Source organism: Anguilla rostrata, chromosome 7 (genome assembly GCF_018555375.3).
Source record: "Anguilla rostrata isolate EN2019 chromosome 7, ASM1855537v3, whole genome shotgun sequence".
Lineage (NCBI taxonomy): Eukaryota > Metazoa > Chordata > Actinopteri > Anguilliformes > Anguillidae > Anguilla > Anguilla rostrata.
In genome coordinates, this window is record NC_057939.1 from 15,888,086 (window position 1) to 15,904,202 (window position 16,117).

Sequence of the window (16,117 nt, forward strand, 5' to 3'; positions counted from 1 at the left end):
TTAATAAAGCACTGAGGCTAAACTGTCTAAACACATTTGACAACACAATAGAAAGGTGATGAGGTGACAAAACAAGTCAATATGCAGAGGGACTGAGAGCAGTAGAATGTTATGGGAAAGATATCAGACCTGCAACCTATTTAACTACAAAAAAAAAACTTAACAAGGACCTGGATTAAATCAACATCTATCCTTAACTTTGAATTACAAATCATTTATTTTGTCACTTTCTCAGTGCTTTCAATGATTTTTTTTTCTTACACAACATTCTCCAAGAGCTTACCAACTCATCCTGTTGTGTAAGAAACAAAAAAATTACAATTTATAACTAAAAGTCACATTGCATGAGCATGGTGGTTTTATTGAATCTGGGTCTGCCATGAAAGTATTTGCAGCCCTACTTTAAGTGAGCACAACAATAAAATAATGCATGCAACTACAATCAACATGAAGTACTCAGTTTGAAACCATGGGATGTGTTTATGTTGTGGCACTATGCTCTTTTGTCAGAAATGTTTTGTTCAAATCCTAATTTCTCACTTTTTTCCTTTTCCTGTTTTTATCATCTTTAAAGATGATGAAATTATGATCATCCCATTTAAAATGTATCATTTCCACACCATGTTTATGTTATTTTTTGTATTGCCAGTTTATCCTTGTGTTGGATTAAAGAGAACTTTCTGATGTTCTCTCTTTCGTCACTTAAGGCCCAATAGATTAGGATATTCCTAATTTACTTTTAATCTGAGTATAAAATGTGTAATTCTCTGCATGCTGTAGGTGTGCGTTTATTTGTTATCTTTAGCCCTCAGTCTTCAGAAAAGGATCAATGGCTTTAAACATTAAAACATGAAACAACTGTCATATACACTAGAAAATAAGTATTAATTTGCCTTGGTTGCAGCATTAAGTGACTCCCTGGTGACTTTGAGCAGAGATGATCCAAGATACACTCATGACCATATGAAAGACGGTAGAGTATTAGTTATATTATGCACTGGACCATTACCTTTCACTAAGACATCTGTTGGAAAGTAAATACTTCATCATACATGTTGGTATACATCCCCATTGTGGTTAAATGTGTAAAGGGTAATTCCTATTGCATTAAGAAGTATGTTATGTGTAAATTTATTTTACGCTATTCTGCTATTGCTGGCTGTATAATTGTACTGTCCCTATAACCTCAATAATCTTTCTTCTTGCATTGTGCCTGTGTGCAATGCAAATCATTTGAAAGACTACGTTCATAAATAAACCTCAAGCAGGGACTGAAGTAGCATTAAACCCGCAGGAATGGTGTAATAAACTGCTTATAAAATCTTTCTAAACAAGTCGCATGCAGGTTAAAAACAAAATCTTGGCACATATTTTCACGTTGTAGGTCCAAGAAAACAATGTTGACTTTGTATACACTTTGTAGAAATTCATATATTCATAGTTTCTAAAATATAACTTTGCCACACAGCAGGAGGCTCCAGCTGGGATGCAGAAGGTGAGAGTTACTATAACATCAGAACCCATAAAGCATAAATATATTCTTGCCATATGTCTCATGGTTTGAACTGCATCTCCGTGAAACATTTTCGACCCATGAGTATCCATAACCATGTGCACCCGAACAATCTTTCAGGGTTCTCCCACATTGTATAACTGATCAAATAATGCATTCCTGTTTTACCACAACAGGACATGTCTGAGTGCAAAATATATTTATACATTTGTTCAGGTTTTCTCCCCTGGTTGTCATCCCTGTCCACATAAACCATGTTTCCTCTGCTTGACGGATCCCATTCTCTTATTAATGGAGGCTAATAAGGAGTATCATTTTCAGTAGCAGTACAACTTCCTCTCCTTACCACAGTCTGTGGGAATTTCAATTTTGGGAAACAACAAATCACTTAGTAATCTTGCCCAAAGAAATCAAATGCATGCTTGTATAGAGCTACGCAATTATACTGCCTTTTTATCTTCACCAGAGTGACAATTTCCAAATCACCACAGGCATATTATACTCATCACAAAAATAAAGCCATAATGCTGGCAGAACATCTGCATGGTTGTCTCACCAGACTTTTAAAAATTACTTAAAAATAATATGGAGTGCTTTGTAACCACTTATTTAAAGCTATTAAAGTTTGCTTATGGTTCTGTTATTGCACCATGCTCCATGATACTAGTTGTATAAATAAACCTGCAGATTTTGGACTACTGTTAAGAGTTATTTAAATAAAAGAATCCCAACTGTAAAACAGATTGCTAAAAAACACATACAAATGTAAAGTTCCACAAAATCTAACTACTGTTCAGAAATTTGATTATGAAGCCTAATGAAGCACCTTCATAAAGCTATCCAGTCACAATCTCAATGATTGCCTATACAGTAGAATAGGGCTATTTAACAGAGGACATTATTTTAAAACATCTATGTAATATATTGGGTGGATTTTAGGTTTTCATTCACTTTTTATGGGAAAGTGGTGAGTGAAAAATCCAACACAATTTATTTTGCCGGAAGGTCAAGTCATTTTTCTTCATTCTGGACTTGATTTATTTTGGCTTTCAGTTAATCATAGATTTTCTTTTGGGGTGGGGCAAAAGAATACAGTAGCAAAGGCGACATAGATTTAAATGGACCTGTGTTCCTCCCCTTCCACTACAGTATGTTTGCATGTCCAGTATTGTCTTAAATCTGTTTTCTATCATGCCTCTGTGGATTCTCCTTGCATGACATGTCGTAACTCGTCAGAGAACTGTGACTAGTCAGAGAACTGTGCATGTGCAGTCACTTTTGGGCGATGCTGCATGCTGCATTTCTTTGGCTTGAGCGATTCATTTTCACCTGATTTTCTGAAGCGTACCATCTGAGACGGGAGGAGACCGACTGGTTCGACAAACCCCGTGAGGGGCGGCTGGAAAATGGACACGGGCTGGACCGCAGACAGGTGATACAGAATCCCATCTTCTCCTCAAACAGAGGTATAAGGAACAGTGGGCCTTTTCAGCTGGCTGTATGCAGTTGTTTTTTATGACTGGACCAGAAAAATTTGTCAATAGATGCTGAGTGCTAAGCCGTGGGAAAATAAAAGAGAAATAAAATCTGTGTTGCAGAACATTTGTATTAGACCAAATGAAATTAGCAGTTTGTATATTTTATGTGTTGCCAGGATGAACAATAGCTATGACATTTAGGCAAGGGATATTATAACTGTAAATATGTTTGTTTATATTGGAAACCACCAAACATAGATAAACAATTGTAGAGAATTTTAAAAAGGTAAAACAGAATATTTGCTTATAATCCTTTCCTCACAGTTAATAATAAAGTCCATTGCACTTATACGAAAATTGAGCCTTTATTAGTGTTTTATGTGTTCTCATAAATCAGACACCATATAATTGCTACTAAATTATAGTGCATTAATGTGCTGCTATTATTGTTTTTCTATTTTCTCCCCAGATTAAATCAATTCACTACCCTTTCCCCCATACCAGAATCAAACTGCTGAGGGATCCAAAAGATCATAGTGTATCAGGTAAAATATGTATGTGTGTCTGACAGAGTGCTGTGCTTCTGATTTCATGTTAATTTAGGCTCTAAACACAGTCTTATATTTCAACTTCTGCTGTTTGATTCCCTTCCACTGAGTGGTCATTAAAGCCTTACATGTTTAATTTCCATGTCAGATTATTTTAAACAACTACGAAACATCCAATAGAGACTGAATCTCATCTCATAGAAATATACATGTTATTGCAGAGTTACAACATTGTTTTTCATTATTTTTTTGCAATTTAAGTATTGCTTGAGTAGGCTGAGCAGGTACATGCTATAATGCATCGTGCCTCTCTCTTGTATGTTTCTTGTAGGCAATGGGCTGGGTATCAGAGTGGTCGGTGGTAAGGACATTCCTGGGAACAATGGAGACATTGGAGCCTACATTGCAAAAGTTTTACCTGGAGGGGCTGCAGAACTGACCGGAAAGATTGTTGAAGGTAAGCTTTGGTGACTGAAACGACCATTTCTTTCCATGGGCATAGGAACATCACTGCCCCATCATGTGGACAAACACTCCTCAAAACCATATTAACCCAGGCGTGTTCACTTTTCCATGGCGAAATCCAGCAGGCCAACGAGACTGTGATGTCCACTTTGATTAGTTTAACGAAAGCTGTGCCACCTCTGGGGCTAGAACAATTTTAACTGGTTGGATGGGCGGGAATTGGACACGAACGTCCTCCAAAAGGCATCGTTGTGGTCTATTGTGACGACATGGCAATATCCTTTCAGCTTGAGTTAGTGTCAGGAATGAAATCAAACAGACCTGGCAGCAGCTGGGGTCAAAGAAGGACACCTCTGTAATTATAAATGTCTAATATGAAAGACACAGCAGGCGAGATAGAAGCACTCAGTCATACGGGTAATGGGTGCCCTGTTATGGATAATGCTGCTGATGTTCTTTCAGTAGACATGGCATTTTATAATTTAAACAATCACAGCTATTGAGTTGTTTAATCTTTCAAACATTTATATTTACCTTTGTTGTCACAAATAGAGCCTTTCAATTGCATAGTTAGTTCTAATTATTTATTTTCTGCATATGTGCTTCTTTAGAGTAAATGACATGTCCGGTGTTTTAATGGCAATAATGACATCACACCTTGTGTTAGTGTGAATGGTTCTGTCTGGCATTGCAATCACTCATGTTGAGAACAGAAGTCGGTGACAGAAGCAGAATTCACATAAGATTTACAGCTGAAGTGATTAAAATGAATATGCCGTATGCAAAACTGATGAAAGAAGCTACCATAAATTAACTTGCATTTCTACAGAGAATGTGTATAATGCCTACTTCTATTTTTAAATGGTGTTACTTATATAAAATTCTGTACTTATGTAAAATTACTACTGCCACAAATGCTGCAAATGCATTTGAGATGTGCTTAAAATGTCTCTGTATGGAAAAAAAAATGTAGCATTAGCATTTTCCTGCCTTTGTCTGGTGTGATTAATGCTGACGTTTAAAATATAGAGGAATGTGAGAGTGCAACATTAAAACAGGATCTACTTTGCATGAGAATTTCTTTTATGGCAGAGAGAATGGCTTATTTGCATTTGCACTTAGAAGTGAGACAGAAAAACTAGCAACAGTCAGTGATGTTACAATACACCCAAATACCTGATAGAATAATATTCCCATTGCTGTACATGAGGATTCTGTGTGGTTAATATTGGTTCACATTTGACCTTTGAATTGAATGAAAATCACATTTGCTAAATTTTACTCACATGCTTTATTTAAGACTTTGCTAAATAAAGTCTTATAAATAGAAATGCTTCAGTAAAGTTATCTTAATAAACTTAAATTCCAGTGTCCACCGCATATGAAGTTTGAAGAATATTAGTATTAGTATATATTATAATCCATTGCTTGTTAGTGCATGTCCTGATAAATGCATTCCTGTAGTTCAGTGTAACAGGTCAAAGCAATATGCAGTGTTCAGTATGAGTAGCGCTAAAAACACAATGTTTGATTTAACGTTGTCCACTACAGGCAGGAAATTTGCAGATACAGTATGTCTCCTGTCCTTTGTACAAGCAGTACACTCTGAAAAGGAAAGCAGCTATAGACTGTCATTTGGGAGTAAGGAGAGTCTGCCAGTTAGTGGTGTAATGGAACAGTTTCAGGTGAGGAGGGCAGAGAAAGACCTGAAAGGACCTGTCAGCGCTCTCCAATAACGTATGGAATTAGGATGCCCCGCCTCCTTTGGGGGATGTCCAACAAAGTGCCACAATTGGGTTTATCCACATAAACATCCCAAGATTTCCCTACTCTGATATAGCAGCTTAAAATGGAAGTCCCAGATGAAATAATAAACCTGACCAAATGGTGTGTGTAAATCACTGTTCACTTGTGGCTATTTTGAAGTTCTGGCCTCTGGTATCCAGAAATGTTTTGGAGAAATTTTTTTTTTTTTTTTTTTTTTGGTGTTTCTGTGTTGACCATGGTGGTCTTGTATACAATGAATAATAGCAATTACTACGGGGTGGGGATGGAATCCAATGGGTGTATATTCATTCCATGTGGAAAGAAGTTAGCGTGATGGCCGGCTTGTGGTCGCAGCAGGATATAGCACTGACATATGGGGTGGGTGTGTCTGTGAACCAGATTAATGCTTACGTAGTCGGTAGCTCTGTTCGGCCAAGTCCTACAGGAAATTTGAGTCCCAGGAGATCCATTGAACCTTTGAGGGCATTTCCAGAAAAGCCAAGTGGGCTTGTTTATACAGACTAAATACGTTTTTGTTTTTTTATGGTATTGATAGAAAGCAAATGTTTTTGCAACATCATCGTTCAGTTTTAGATCCCTGAAATTAATCTAATGTACTGTATTGATTTTTTCTGATATATGGGAAGCCCCAATGCCAGCCTTCAGTTTCAGACTGAAGTGCTCTGCGGTAGTAGTGTTGCAAGCAGGTGATTACAAATGATTACCCATTGGTGTCCTGTTTTTCTAGCATGCTGGCTATGAATTATGGGTGCCTCAACAAGGACTGTAAAACAAAGATGAGGGGGGAATGTGGCAAATGCAGTGCATCAGATGTAAAATTCATTTGTTATCTCCTGGAATTTATGACATCATACACTAGCTGGGGTCGCTCGTAATTTCTCCTGTTTCAGCCAAATGCATGCTTCAGCAGGGTGAAATATACCCGTATATGTTTTACCACTATAAAAAGAAAACTTCCCCAAAGCCATTAATATTTGTAGTGCCAGAACTGAGGAGTTTTGTAAAAGGACTACAGGTCTGGGACACATTGATAAAATATCTGCCAGAAGCATAGCTTCAAACAGAATAAACAATCATTGTTTGTGACTTCTGTCCAATGTGGGAGAACAGGCTGTTCTGTCATAACACTGAGCCAACAAACTAGTTGAAGGGTAGCTGCACTGACTTTGTGTGTCTGTGATTTTAGTTAGAAATAATATGAGCATCTTTTCACTGTGCCCTATATTTCATAATTTCAAGCAAAAATTATTCTGAATATGATGTACTTTATCGAGCAGAAGGGTTAGGTAAGGCAGATTGACTTTTGACTTTCAATCATTGTTGAAAATCTTTTTGTTCCAGGCTTTTGTAACTGGAAATGCAATGCTAAAAAATAAGCAAATATAATCGCTAATGTGTAGGTCAAAGGCTGCAAAAGTGTTTTGTTTTTTTTCAATTGTTGTCTTTACAGATGTGCTTGTAATACCCTGTAAACACCGTCATTCACAGAACTGTCCACAGTTCCACTGGATGGTGATCTTTTGGTTTGAAGAAGAAAGGCTTTCCTGTCTTTGCACTCTACATTAGTGTCTCTCACAGCAACACTCTCTATCTCTTTTTTACTCTGTGACGTTCCCTGATCCCTCTCTCCAGTTTGTAAGAGTTTCTATGATATAATGTCCTCATATTTCCAGATTCCAGATACAAGACGTGTCAGTATTACAGTAAATGCCATTTCCCTTGTCATCTTCAGAAAACAGCAACTAGTTTAAAGGTCACAAGCTTAAGATTGCTTTTTTGAACAAAGTAATGCTTTAAACTGAAATGTACACTGTATGTAGGTTGATGTTGTCTGAACTGTGCAAGACATGTACTTCAGGTATGAGGCAGCATTTCTAGCCTTTGTACTTAAGTTGTACCAAAAAAGGCTGAACAAATTCTTTGTAGTTTGGTCATAAGACCATCTCATTGTTTGTCCCAGATTGTGAGTTGCGGCGCAACAAACAGAAGGCATATTTGAAGACACGCTTTCGCTTGTGTAAGTGGTAACTTCCCGGGAGTGCGTTATGTTTGCCGTGAAGCTTTTTTGTTTTGTTTCGTTTGTTTGTTTTCATGCATGCATTTTGGAGTTTCTGCTCTTTTTGGCATGCATTCCAATACGCTTTTGTGTGGGCAGAATTTGTATTCAAAGCAATTGGTGGCAATTTGTTAAAAACAGGAAAACTTCAGGAACCTTGAATCAAACAGCTGTGAATAATGGCTACAGGAGCATTTGTCTCTCTCTGTAAAGGTAAGTTTAACCAGCCTGCCCATAAATGAGTGACTGCCCTAAAGAGGGAGGTCGTTTAGAGATGTAAGTCACACTGACAGAGAAATGACTCTGAGAGCGGATGGGGAGTTTCAAATTTGTGTGCAGAGAGAGCCTGGCTACAGCTTATACAGTATGCCTCAATGCTGTGCATAAGGCAATAACTTTACTCACTTGCCATAGTTATGTAAAAAGGCAAGAATTTAAACAACATTTGTCCTTAACTTTGATTCATTAATAATTTATGTGAGTTAATTTTGGTAATATTTCCAAAATTTATGTTTATTTTTTTACATAACCTGTTTACATTTTATTGTACCATAGATTGTATTTGGCTAGCAGACTGCTTTCCTCCAGGTGATGCAGATGGCTTTCTACTCACATTTTAATGGATCATGAGTGGTTTAGGAGGGATAGGCAATCAACCATCAGTCTTAGGGTCAGCCAGTTTTCCTCAGGTTACCACAGCATTCATTTCTCCCAGTGCGCTAGATCTTCTAGAGTACTTTGTGGAAAATAGTATTGAGAAACTGGCTTTTCTACATGCACATCGGAGGAGTGTGTGTGCTTCATTTGCAGAGCTCCTTGGAGATGACTGGAGTGGTGACTACAGTGATGACTCAAGAGGCACACCAGGGAATTCTAAAATGAGTGGGATAATTGAGACTTGTTAAAATTCAAATTTTACAGATGGATTCTTACTGATTCACTTCATGTTAATTTCATCACTGAATGAAAGGAAACCAGTGCTTCATCTACAGTTAAGATCCAGAACATTCTAGTTAGACCTACAGTAGCAGGGTGCATTTCCAAAAGAATTAAAAGTAAACCTTATAAGACTTATAAAAGAAGAAAAGTTTGGTTAGAGGCTGCATGCATTTAGTGTATCCTCCACTAGATTAAAAAGGTCAGTGAGAGCTGTCAGATTCTTCAACATCAACATTATATTCCTCTGCGATGCCTGAGTCCTACAAGAAGTAATGGGGTGTGAAAGAGATCGATCAGGCCTGAAACACAATGCAATGGCCTTCCTTTTGAATTCAAGTCCCGATACAAAAAGTGTTTCGTGCAGCCGGTCAGACCAAGGGGACGAATGATTCTCACGGGAATGACTGAACCATCTGGCTGTTTTCAGGAATGCAGGTCCTGGAATGGAATGGAATTCCTCTGACTGGTAAAACCTATGAAGAAGTCCAGAGCTTGGTGGGTCAGCAGTGTGGGGAGGCTGAACTGTGTGTCAGACTGTGAGTTGCCCTGCATCTTCTTCAATCTCGCCTGGCATTTCCCTAAAGTTTGCAATGTTTGCAACTGATATCAATTTAGCCAGAAGTCTAAATGCTCATGAAAAAGCAAATTTTTTCTCATGTGTATCAATAAAAACATTTGAGGATGTGGCAGCTATCATACGAGCATTTTTGGTACTCCCTCCCTCTCACGTAACTAAGTATGGCAATATAATATTTTGGTACTACATATAAGCATCTGCACATTGTATTCTTTCTGTTTTCAGCTTAGAATGATTTGGCTAAAAATGCAACATAGGAGCTGCATCTTACTGGTTTTCCGGTGATGTTTCCTCACTCTTTTTCGATGTGTCTCTCTAAGGGATTTGAACATGCTGTCGGATTCTGAACACCCTCAGCATTTGGAGCTGCACGACCAGACAAAGCCTGGTAAGTTCTCCCATGATCCCCTTCTCCCTCGTTATCATCACACACTTGCTCTTGCTCCGGCTCCCCGTTAATTAAGGGAGGACCGATAAGATAACAACTTGGCACTCCAGTCACACAGCAGCATTAGCGCCCCATCAGTCCGTCGTAAGCCTGGCTCAGGTGAGCTGCCTGACGGGTTGAGATTGCGGCGTCGTGACGGTGCCAGGCATCGGGGGCGCTCCCTTATTTACCGCCGCTCATTTCTAGATAAAAGGTGACCTCATTACTTTGTGACAGATGTGCTCTATTTGACTGCACTCGGAGGACAGATTTGCAGATCGGGAGATTGGGAGGACTTTTTCTCGAACACTTTTAGAAACATTCAAAATCTTTTTGTGACATTGACGGGTTTTACTCCTCAGCTGAGGTAATGCAGCCCAATGCATTTAGAGCTGTGCCTGATGCGGGGGCCTGGACTGTGTCTTTAGGAGACAAACAGAGGTCCCCAGGGGTTGATCCCAAACAGCTCGCCGCAGAGCTGCAGAAGGTGTCTCAGCAGCAGGCGCCCTCCACGGTGCTGTCAGCATCTGAGAAAGGCCCTCACATCCACTCAGGCACTGCATCGGCCGCCTCCAGCGCCATCCCCAGCCCCGGGCAACCCGGCTCCCCTTCTGTCAGCAAAAAGAGACACAGCAGTAAGGTAAGACATCCAGGCACTGTGTGTGTGCGGCTAAAAGGAGGAAGCTCACGTTTCTGCTGTGACACTCATACAAAAACAGTCAATGCACCCAACTCAATCTCTGACTCAGTAGATTACATTGTATATTTGCTTGTCACCCTCAGACACTTCCAAACCTTACATTTTAATAGTAGCTACAGCAGTGATGTACAATCGCAGTTCAAACCTGCAGCCATTCTACATTTACATTTAGGCATCTAGCAGACACTTGTTTCCAGAGTGGCTTGAGTGCATACATACAGGTGAATGCATACACATGAGTGCATACATATAGGTTCAGGAAGTGAACAGTTCAGATGCTCAGTCGTCAGGATCAATACATAATAATACATAGCAATACACACACAATACATAATTTTACAACATAAAATTAGCTGTTATAGTCAGTGCAAGAAGGCAGTAGAGAATGTAGACTTCATAGGAAGAGGAATAATAGGGGTATAGTTTTAGGTTTAGTGTAAGTATGGCATGTAAACCCAAAATGTTCAGTATTAGGTGCTCCGTATTACATGAGCCAAAATTCAGTTAACATACAATATGTGCATTTTCAGTCTGCAGGACAAAATTATATTCCTGTGATTCCAGCTTCTTTCCAATTACAAAACTGTGGTTCCAGGACAAATTCTCAAATAATAATATTTTACCACAGCATGCTCAGGATTATAGTACCTGTATTAAATATATGCCAGGAGGCTCACTTTGCTTACTTAATTTATTAGAAGGTAATTAGACTTTAAATTGTGGAGGTTTACTACTTTACATGGGTAATTTATGATGCTGTTGGCCAGTATGAGCTCTCATTTTTTAGTCCTATTCTGCATTGAAATATATGTAGCTATAGGGCAAATTTGAATTGGGTATAGTGCGCCAACCAATTAATAAGTAATAAACACTCTATTGAAAGGAACTTCAGTGTTCATTAAGGTTTTGGCTTAAGAAAACGGGGGGGGGGGGGGGGGGGGTGGAGTTGATTATAGGTACATAAAACTGAAGACCAAGAGAGAAAAAGATAAAGAAAAGCAGAGGAGAAAGAATCTGCGTATGTATCTGTGTGTGTCTGTATGTGCATATATTTTTTCCCCAGATCCTCCCATTGCTACTGTAAAACTCAATTCATATCCACTCTTCCTTAGGTTTCCCCTGACACTAAATCGTGTTAAGGCCCTACAACAAATAAAATCAGCATAAATTTTTCAGTTTTCCCAGCCACTCAAACTGAAATCTAGTTTTCACTCTATACGTTTCAGTTCAAACGGCAGTGTTCCCTCTCCCCAACAGTACCACCATCTTGAGTCATACATATTTCAACACAAGACTTATCTATAAATAGGATTTATATTTTCAGTTCCTCGGCAGGGCTTGTTACATGAGGTCAGTTATTTCTTGTATGTTTCTGATTTGTTTTTGTAATGCCTCATACTATACATGTTTTGGACATATACAGTTTGTATACACTTTGTGTCTTCGATACCTATCTTATTCTGACCTTTCCCTCTGCCTGGAAGTGGGGGGATGTAACACACCCCCAGAGCCTCACATATACATATGCAGGAGCCAGACATATAGGTTTGCCATTTAACATTCGGATTTGACTAAAATGGATGTGCCAAAGACACCTGCAGGAAGGAGATAGCACCTCAGAAAATGAATAATTCATGCCCCTTTTTTCATTTCTGAAGAAAGAAAAAAATGGGTTTGTAGTGGAAGTGTGCAATCATTGCTATCTGATGTGTATCTGCTGGTTTCTTCTTACCATGTTTCCTCATGAAACACCAGTGGCTTATACCAGAGTCTGATTAGCTCTGTCACGTGGAGTATCCTGTGAAGTCGGAACAGGATACTGGGCATATGGCTTTCTTCCTGATCCAATAATGTTGGATCCTGAACACTATTGCAATTTCAGGGCCAAATTTTGCATAAGGCACCACTTTATTGTAAAATTCTGCAGGAAATTAAAAAAACATGACCCAAGAATTGGTTTTGCATAAACAGCCACTTTGTTAGATAAACTTTGTTTAAGATTGGTTATAGTCCTACACACAGCCCCACAGGATACTATAGGTATACATTTTAAACAATAGTCTGTGAAATTGTCCACCTGCGTCCCCCATTGTTTATTCTGAAAAGGTTTTCAGTGAAAACTGCTTAGGTAAGCACGAGCTGCACACGCCACATGTGTTGGATGCTAAATGATCTCTCGCTGCTGTTTTTCAGTCTGCAGAAGCTGTGAAGACTCAGTCCCATCCGGTTGGAGGTGAAATACAGGTACAGCTCACAGCTCTCAGAAGAGAGTGCAGTTTGGAACAATTTCGGACAGGATTTCACATTTTTTAATGTGATATTTTGTAGTTCTCGTTGTAACGTATTTAAGATCTTTTAAGTAGACTGGCATGTACTTGGATGTGAAATTGCACGCACACACACACACACACACATGCACATACACACACACACACGCACACACACACACACATAATTTGTTTTTACAATCTGTATATGTGAGTTAATGTTTGATATTCATTCTGTAAACAAGGTATATGAAATTAGACACATTTTTTTCTTCAAAAATTTCAATTCCCCAGCTCCAAATAAATTATGACAAGAATCTTGGCAACCTGATCGTCCATGTGCTGCAAGCAAGAAACCTCCCCCCAAGGGACAACAATGGCTACTCAGACCCTTTCGTTAAAGTTTATCTCCTGCCAGGCAGAGGGTAGGTGTCACTCTGAATAATGCCAAACAGCTCCTTAGAACAGGAGAGGGCTTGTTGGAATCTAGGGGAAACTCTTCCCCATGCGTTATGTTCTGTTCTCTCAAGAATTACTATCAAGGTCAGTGCTGGCATAAATAGGTTTAGAGCATGAAGAAATAGAAAATATAGTGTAATTGTAGTGTGTAATTTTATATTTGAACTGAGCTCTTTTGATCCATGTCCAAGTGATTCAATACCCAGGCTGGATGTGACTTGTGTTTGTGCTGGAAGGTGCTTATGAGGAGACTTGCCAGAAGCATAAATTTAGCAGAAAATAATTTTAGCATCACGAAGGTGGTCATTTTAAAATTGTTTTGTTATCCAAGACCATTTTACATATTTTTTTATTAACAAATGTTTGAATTCTGTAGCTTGTTTGAGAATTGTCTGTGGTATGTCTGTGGTGTTTGAGTTTATTGAGGGATGAGTGTCATTTTTTCCCCTGCCAATAGCCAAAAACAGGAGGAAACTCAAGTCTGTAATTCATATTGCCTTGCTTTTGTTCCATGCTTATTTTGTTTTTCTGCACACAAAAACTTATTTTGCCATATTATGACATTTCTACTCTATTTTATTTTTCACATTTTTTCAGATTATTTAATCTGGCTGGCATTATGAAATATTAATAAGGGCTGGCACTGGGGAATAAAGTTTACGATTACTTTCTTTTTGTAGTGTAATATTTATCAGAAAAGTTCATGCTTTTGTCCTAAATCATAGTATTAAAAGTCAACAGCCAAAGTTAAGCAAACTATCGCTTCTTTTCTAAAGAATTATTTCCTTCTTTCTTGAAAACAAACCTTTTTTACTGTCCTTCATCAATGAAAGACAATTAAAGATTCAGTTTGTCTCTTCTGAAGATAATCTCCACCATAACTTTGGCTGGTGTTCATGCCTCTCAGGAACCAGTCAGTGAACAAGCTGCAAAATCAATGTCTTCCAATTGCCTTGTAATAGTATCCTCAGTCTCAAAATGGAAAAATCTTTGCTGTTAATGTGATCAAACTATTTTATATCTACCCTCTATACCTTATTCTATTAAAGGGCAATGCTGACAGGAGGGCCTTCAATTTTTGTTTGTCTTGGGTTCCACTAAGGATTATAACCCTGATTTTTATTTCTTGCATGCCCCTATTGATCTCCTTCTTGCTTCTCTGACTTATTTATTTGTCAAATTTGCATTTGCTGCTAATCATCGGACATATTTCCAGCCAAGTGATGGTTGTCCAGAATGCAAGGTAGTGTGGTGCTTCTTCTTCCTGTTTTGCTCTGTGCTTCACAATCCCCCAAGCATTTTCCCTGCTATTGTTTTCTTCTTGTGTAGCAAGAGTATTCCCTCACCGGACTTCAAGCAGCCAATGATTGTCTAATAGTGCAAACTGCACTCTGGTGTATTGAGTAAGTTGAAAGGTCACAGAAGAAGAAAAGCTGTTTCGGTGATAAGGCTGATCACGATTGGTCAGTTGGAGAGCAATATCTAACCTTGTAGTATTAGACAATCCCATTGCTTACACTGGGTGTGGAACTGAAGTTAATATTAGAGCTGTAATTGTATATTTCATCTCATCTCTCAGTAGATAGGCGTCTTTCTGTAGTTTTCTGAGGAAGCAGTATTTTCATGTACATGGTCTCATTGTGTCAGTGAAATGCTCAGACTAATAACATTGGAGTTTTTTTTTATCATGTCTGTACGTCAACACACAATTCCTATATGTAAATATAGTATCAATATATCATTCATTTCATTTCATTAACCTAATATATTGCATACTGCAATGTGACAATACAGGTGTGTGAACTTTCTCACGTTGCACACCTTATGAGATCAGGCTAAATGCATGTGACATTCCTGATACATGTCCTATATATCTGAAGTGCAGGCTTGTGTTCCCTAGGTAACCTTTTATCTCTCTTGTTTAATTACAGCGCTGAGAACAAGAGGAGAACAAAGCATGCGCAGAAGGGCTTGAACCCAGAATGGAATCAGACTGTGATTTATAAAAACATCCACCTGGAGCAGGTAGATATTATGTCATATATATTTTGCAGAGGCTGCCTTTTTCAGTGATTTCTTATAGTGCTACAGCTGCATGAGCCAAAAGGCAATGTTCAGTGCAAATTAAATCCACTCATTGCGCGGGTATATCAAATTAAAAGCTTCAAAAGAGCCAAGAGTCTGTCTCCAGTGTTCCACACACATTTTCCCCAACTTACAAGGTTAATCAGGGAGAACTATGAGATCCACTGTTGTTTCTACCTAGGTTGTTGCCTGTCATTGAAACTGAGTTTTTAATTACAGGTTTTTGTTTGTGCATTTTTTCCTCAAAGGGATTTTCATGTTTTTGTGATACACAGAAAAACTGAATTTTTTTTCCTTATTAGGAAATAGTAGGAATCTCCCTTGGTTTTCCTGTACCCCAATACCAATTAATAACAATTCAGAATGCTATGGCTTAACCTGCTGAACACAGCCGTAAACTTGCCTCGACCCTCAGACTTATCGTTTTCCTAACCCTAACCCTAAGTTGAGCCCTAAAAAGTAATTGAAGCCACAGGAACTTTTGAAAACACGTGATTACTCATTTAAAATTGTTGAAAAACTAAGTCAAGACTGTGAATTCCATAGTTCAAATGCTAAAAAATATATTTGAGGCCTTAAAAAAAAAATGTTTTCCCTGAAAATATATGCATATATTCCATATCTTGTTATGGTCATAGGTACCCATGCTAGTATATACAAAATTTTTGGCTCGTCCAAAATCAAAAAAGAACCACTGTTCCAACCTTTCTTTAACCTGCTGAACACAGCCGTAAACTTGCCTCGACCCTCAGACTTATCGTTTTCCTAACCCTAACCCTAAGTTGAGCCCTAAAACGTAATTGAAGCCTCAGGAG

General features: G+C 38.5%; 1 protein-coding gene across 10 annotated transcripts in view; it reads left to right on the top strand.

Annotated features, from left to right (window-relative positions):
• Nucleotides 1-16,117, top strand: part of pcloa (piccolo presynaptic cytomatrix protein a) — an 82,856-nt gene that overhangs the window by 43,908 nt on the left and 22,831 nt on the right. For 6 of the 10 annotated variants that reach the window (XM_064343131.1, XM_064343133.1, XM_064343136.1 and 3 more), the window contains exons 8-19: nucleotides 905-973; nucleotides 1,469-1,495; nucleotides 2,857-2,945; nucleotides 3,461-3,536; nucleotides 3,871-3,996; nucleotides 9,215-9,323; nucleotides 9,685-9,752; nucleotides 10,220-10,431; nucleotides 12,685-12,735; nucleotides 13,053-13,183; nucleotides 14,434-14,460; nucleotides 15,149-15,242. In XM_064343131.1, the coding sequence (XP_064199201.1) occupies nucleotides 905-973; nucleotides 1,469-1,495; nucleotides 2,857-2,945; nucleotides 3,461-3,536; nucleotides 3,871-3,996; nucleotides 9,215-9,323; nucleotides 9,685-9,752; nucleotides 10,220-10,431; nucleotides 12,685-12,735; nucleotides 13,053-13,183; nucleotides 14,434-14,460; nucleotides 15,149-15,242 (1,079 nt within the window). The remainder of the gene's footprint in view (nucleotides 1-904; nucleotides 974-1,468; nucleotides 1,496-2,856; nucleotides 2,946-3,460; nucleotides 3,537-3,870; nucleotides 3,997-9,214; nucleotides 9,324-9,684; nucleotides 9,753-10,219; nucleotides 10,432-12,684; nucleotides 12,736-13,052; nucleotides 13,184-14,433; nucleotides 14,461-15,148; nucleotides 15,243-16,117) is intronic. The other 4 variants (XM_064343135.1, XM_064343140.1, XM_064343132.1 and 1 more) reach the window with 3 other exon arrangements.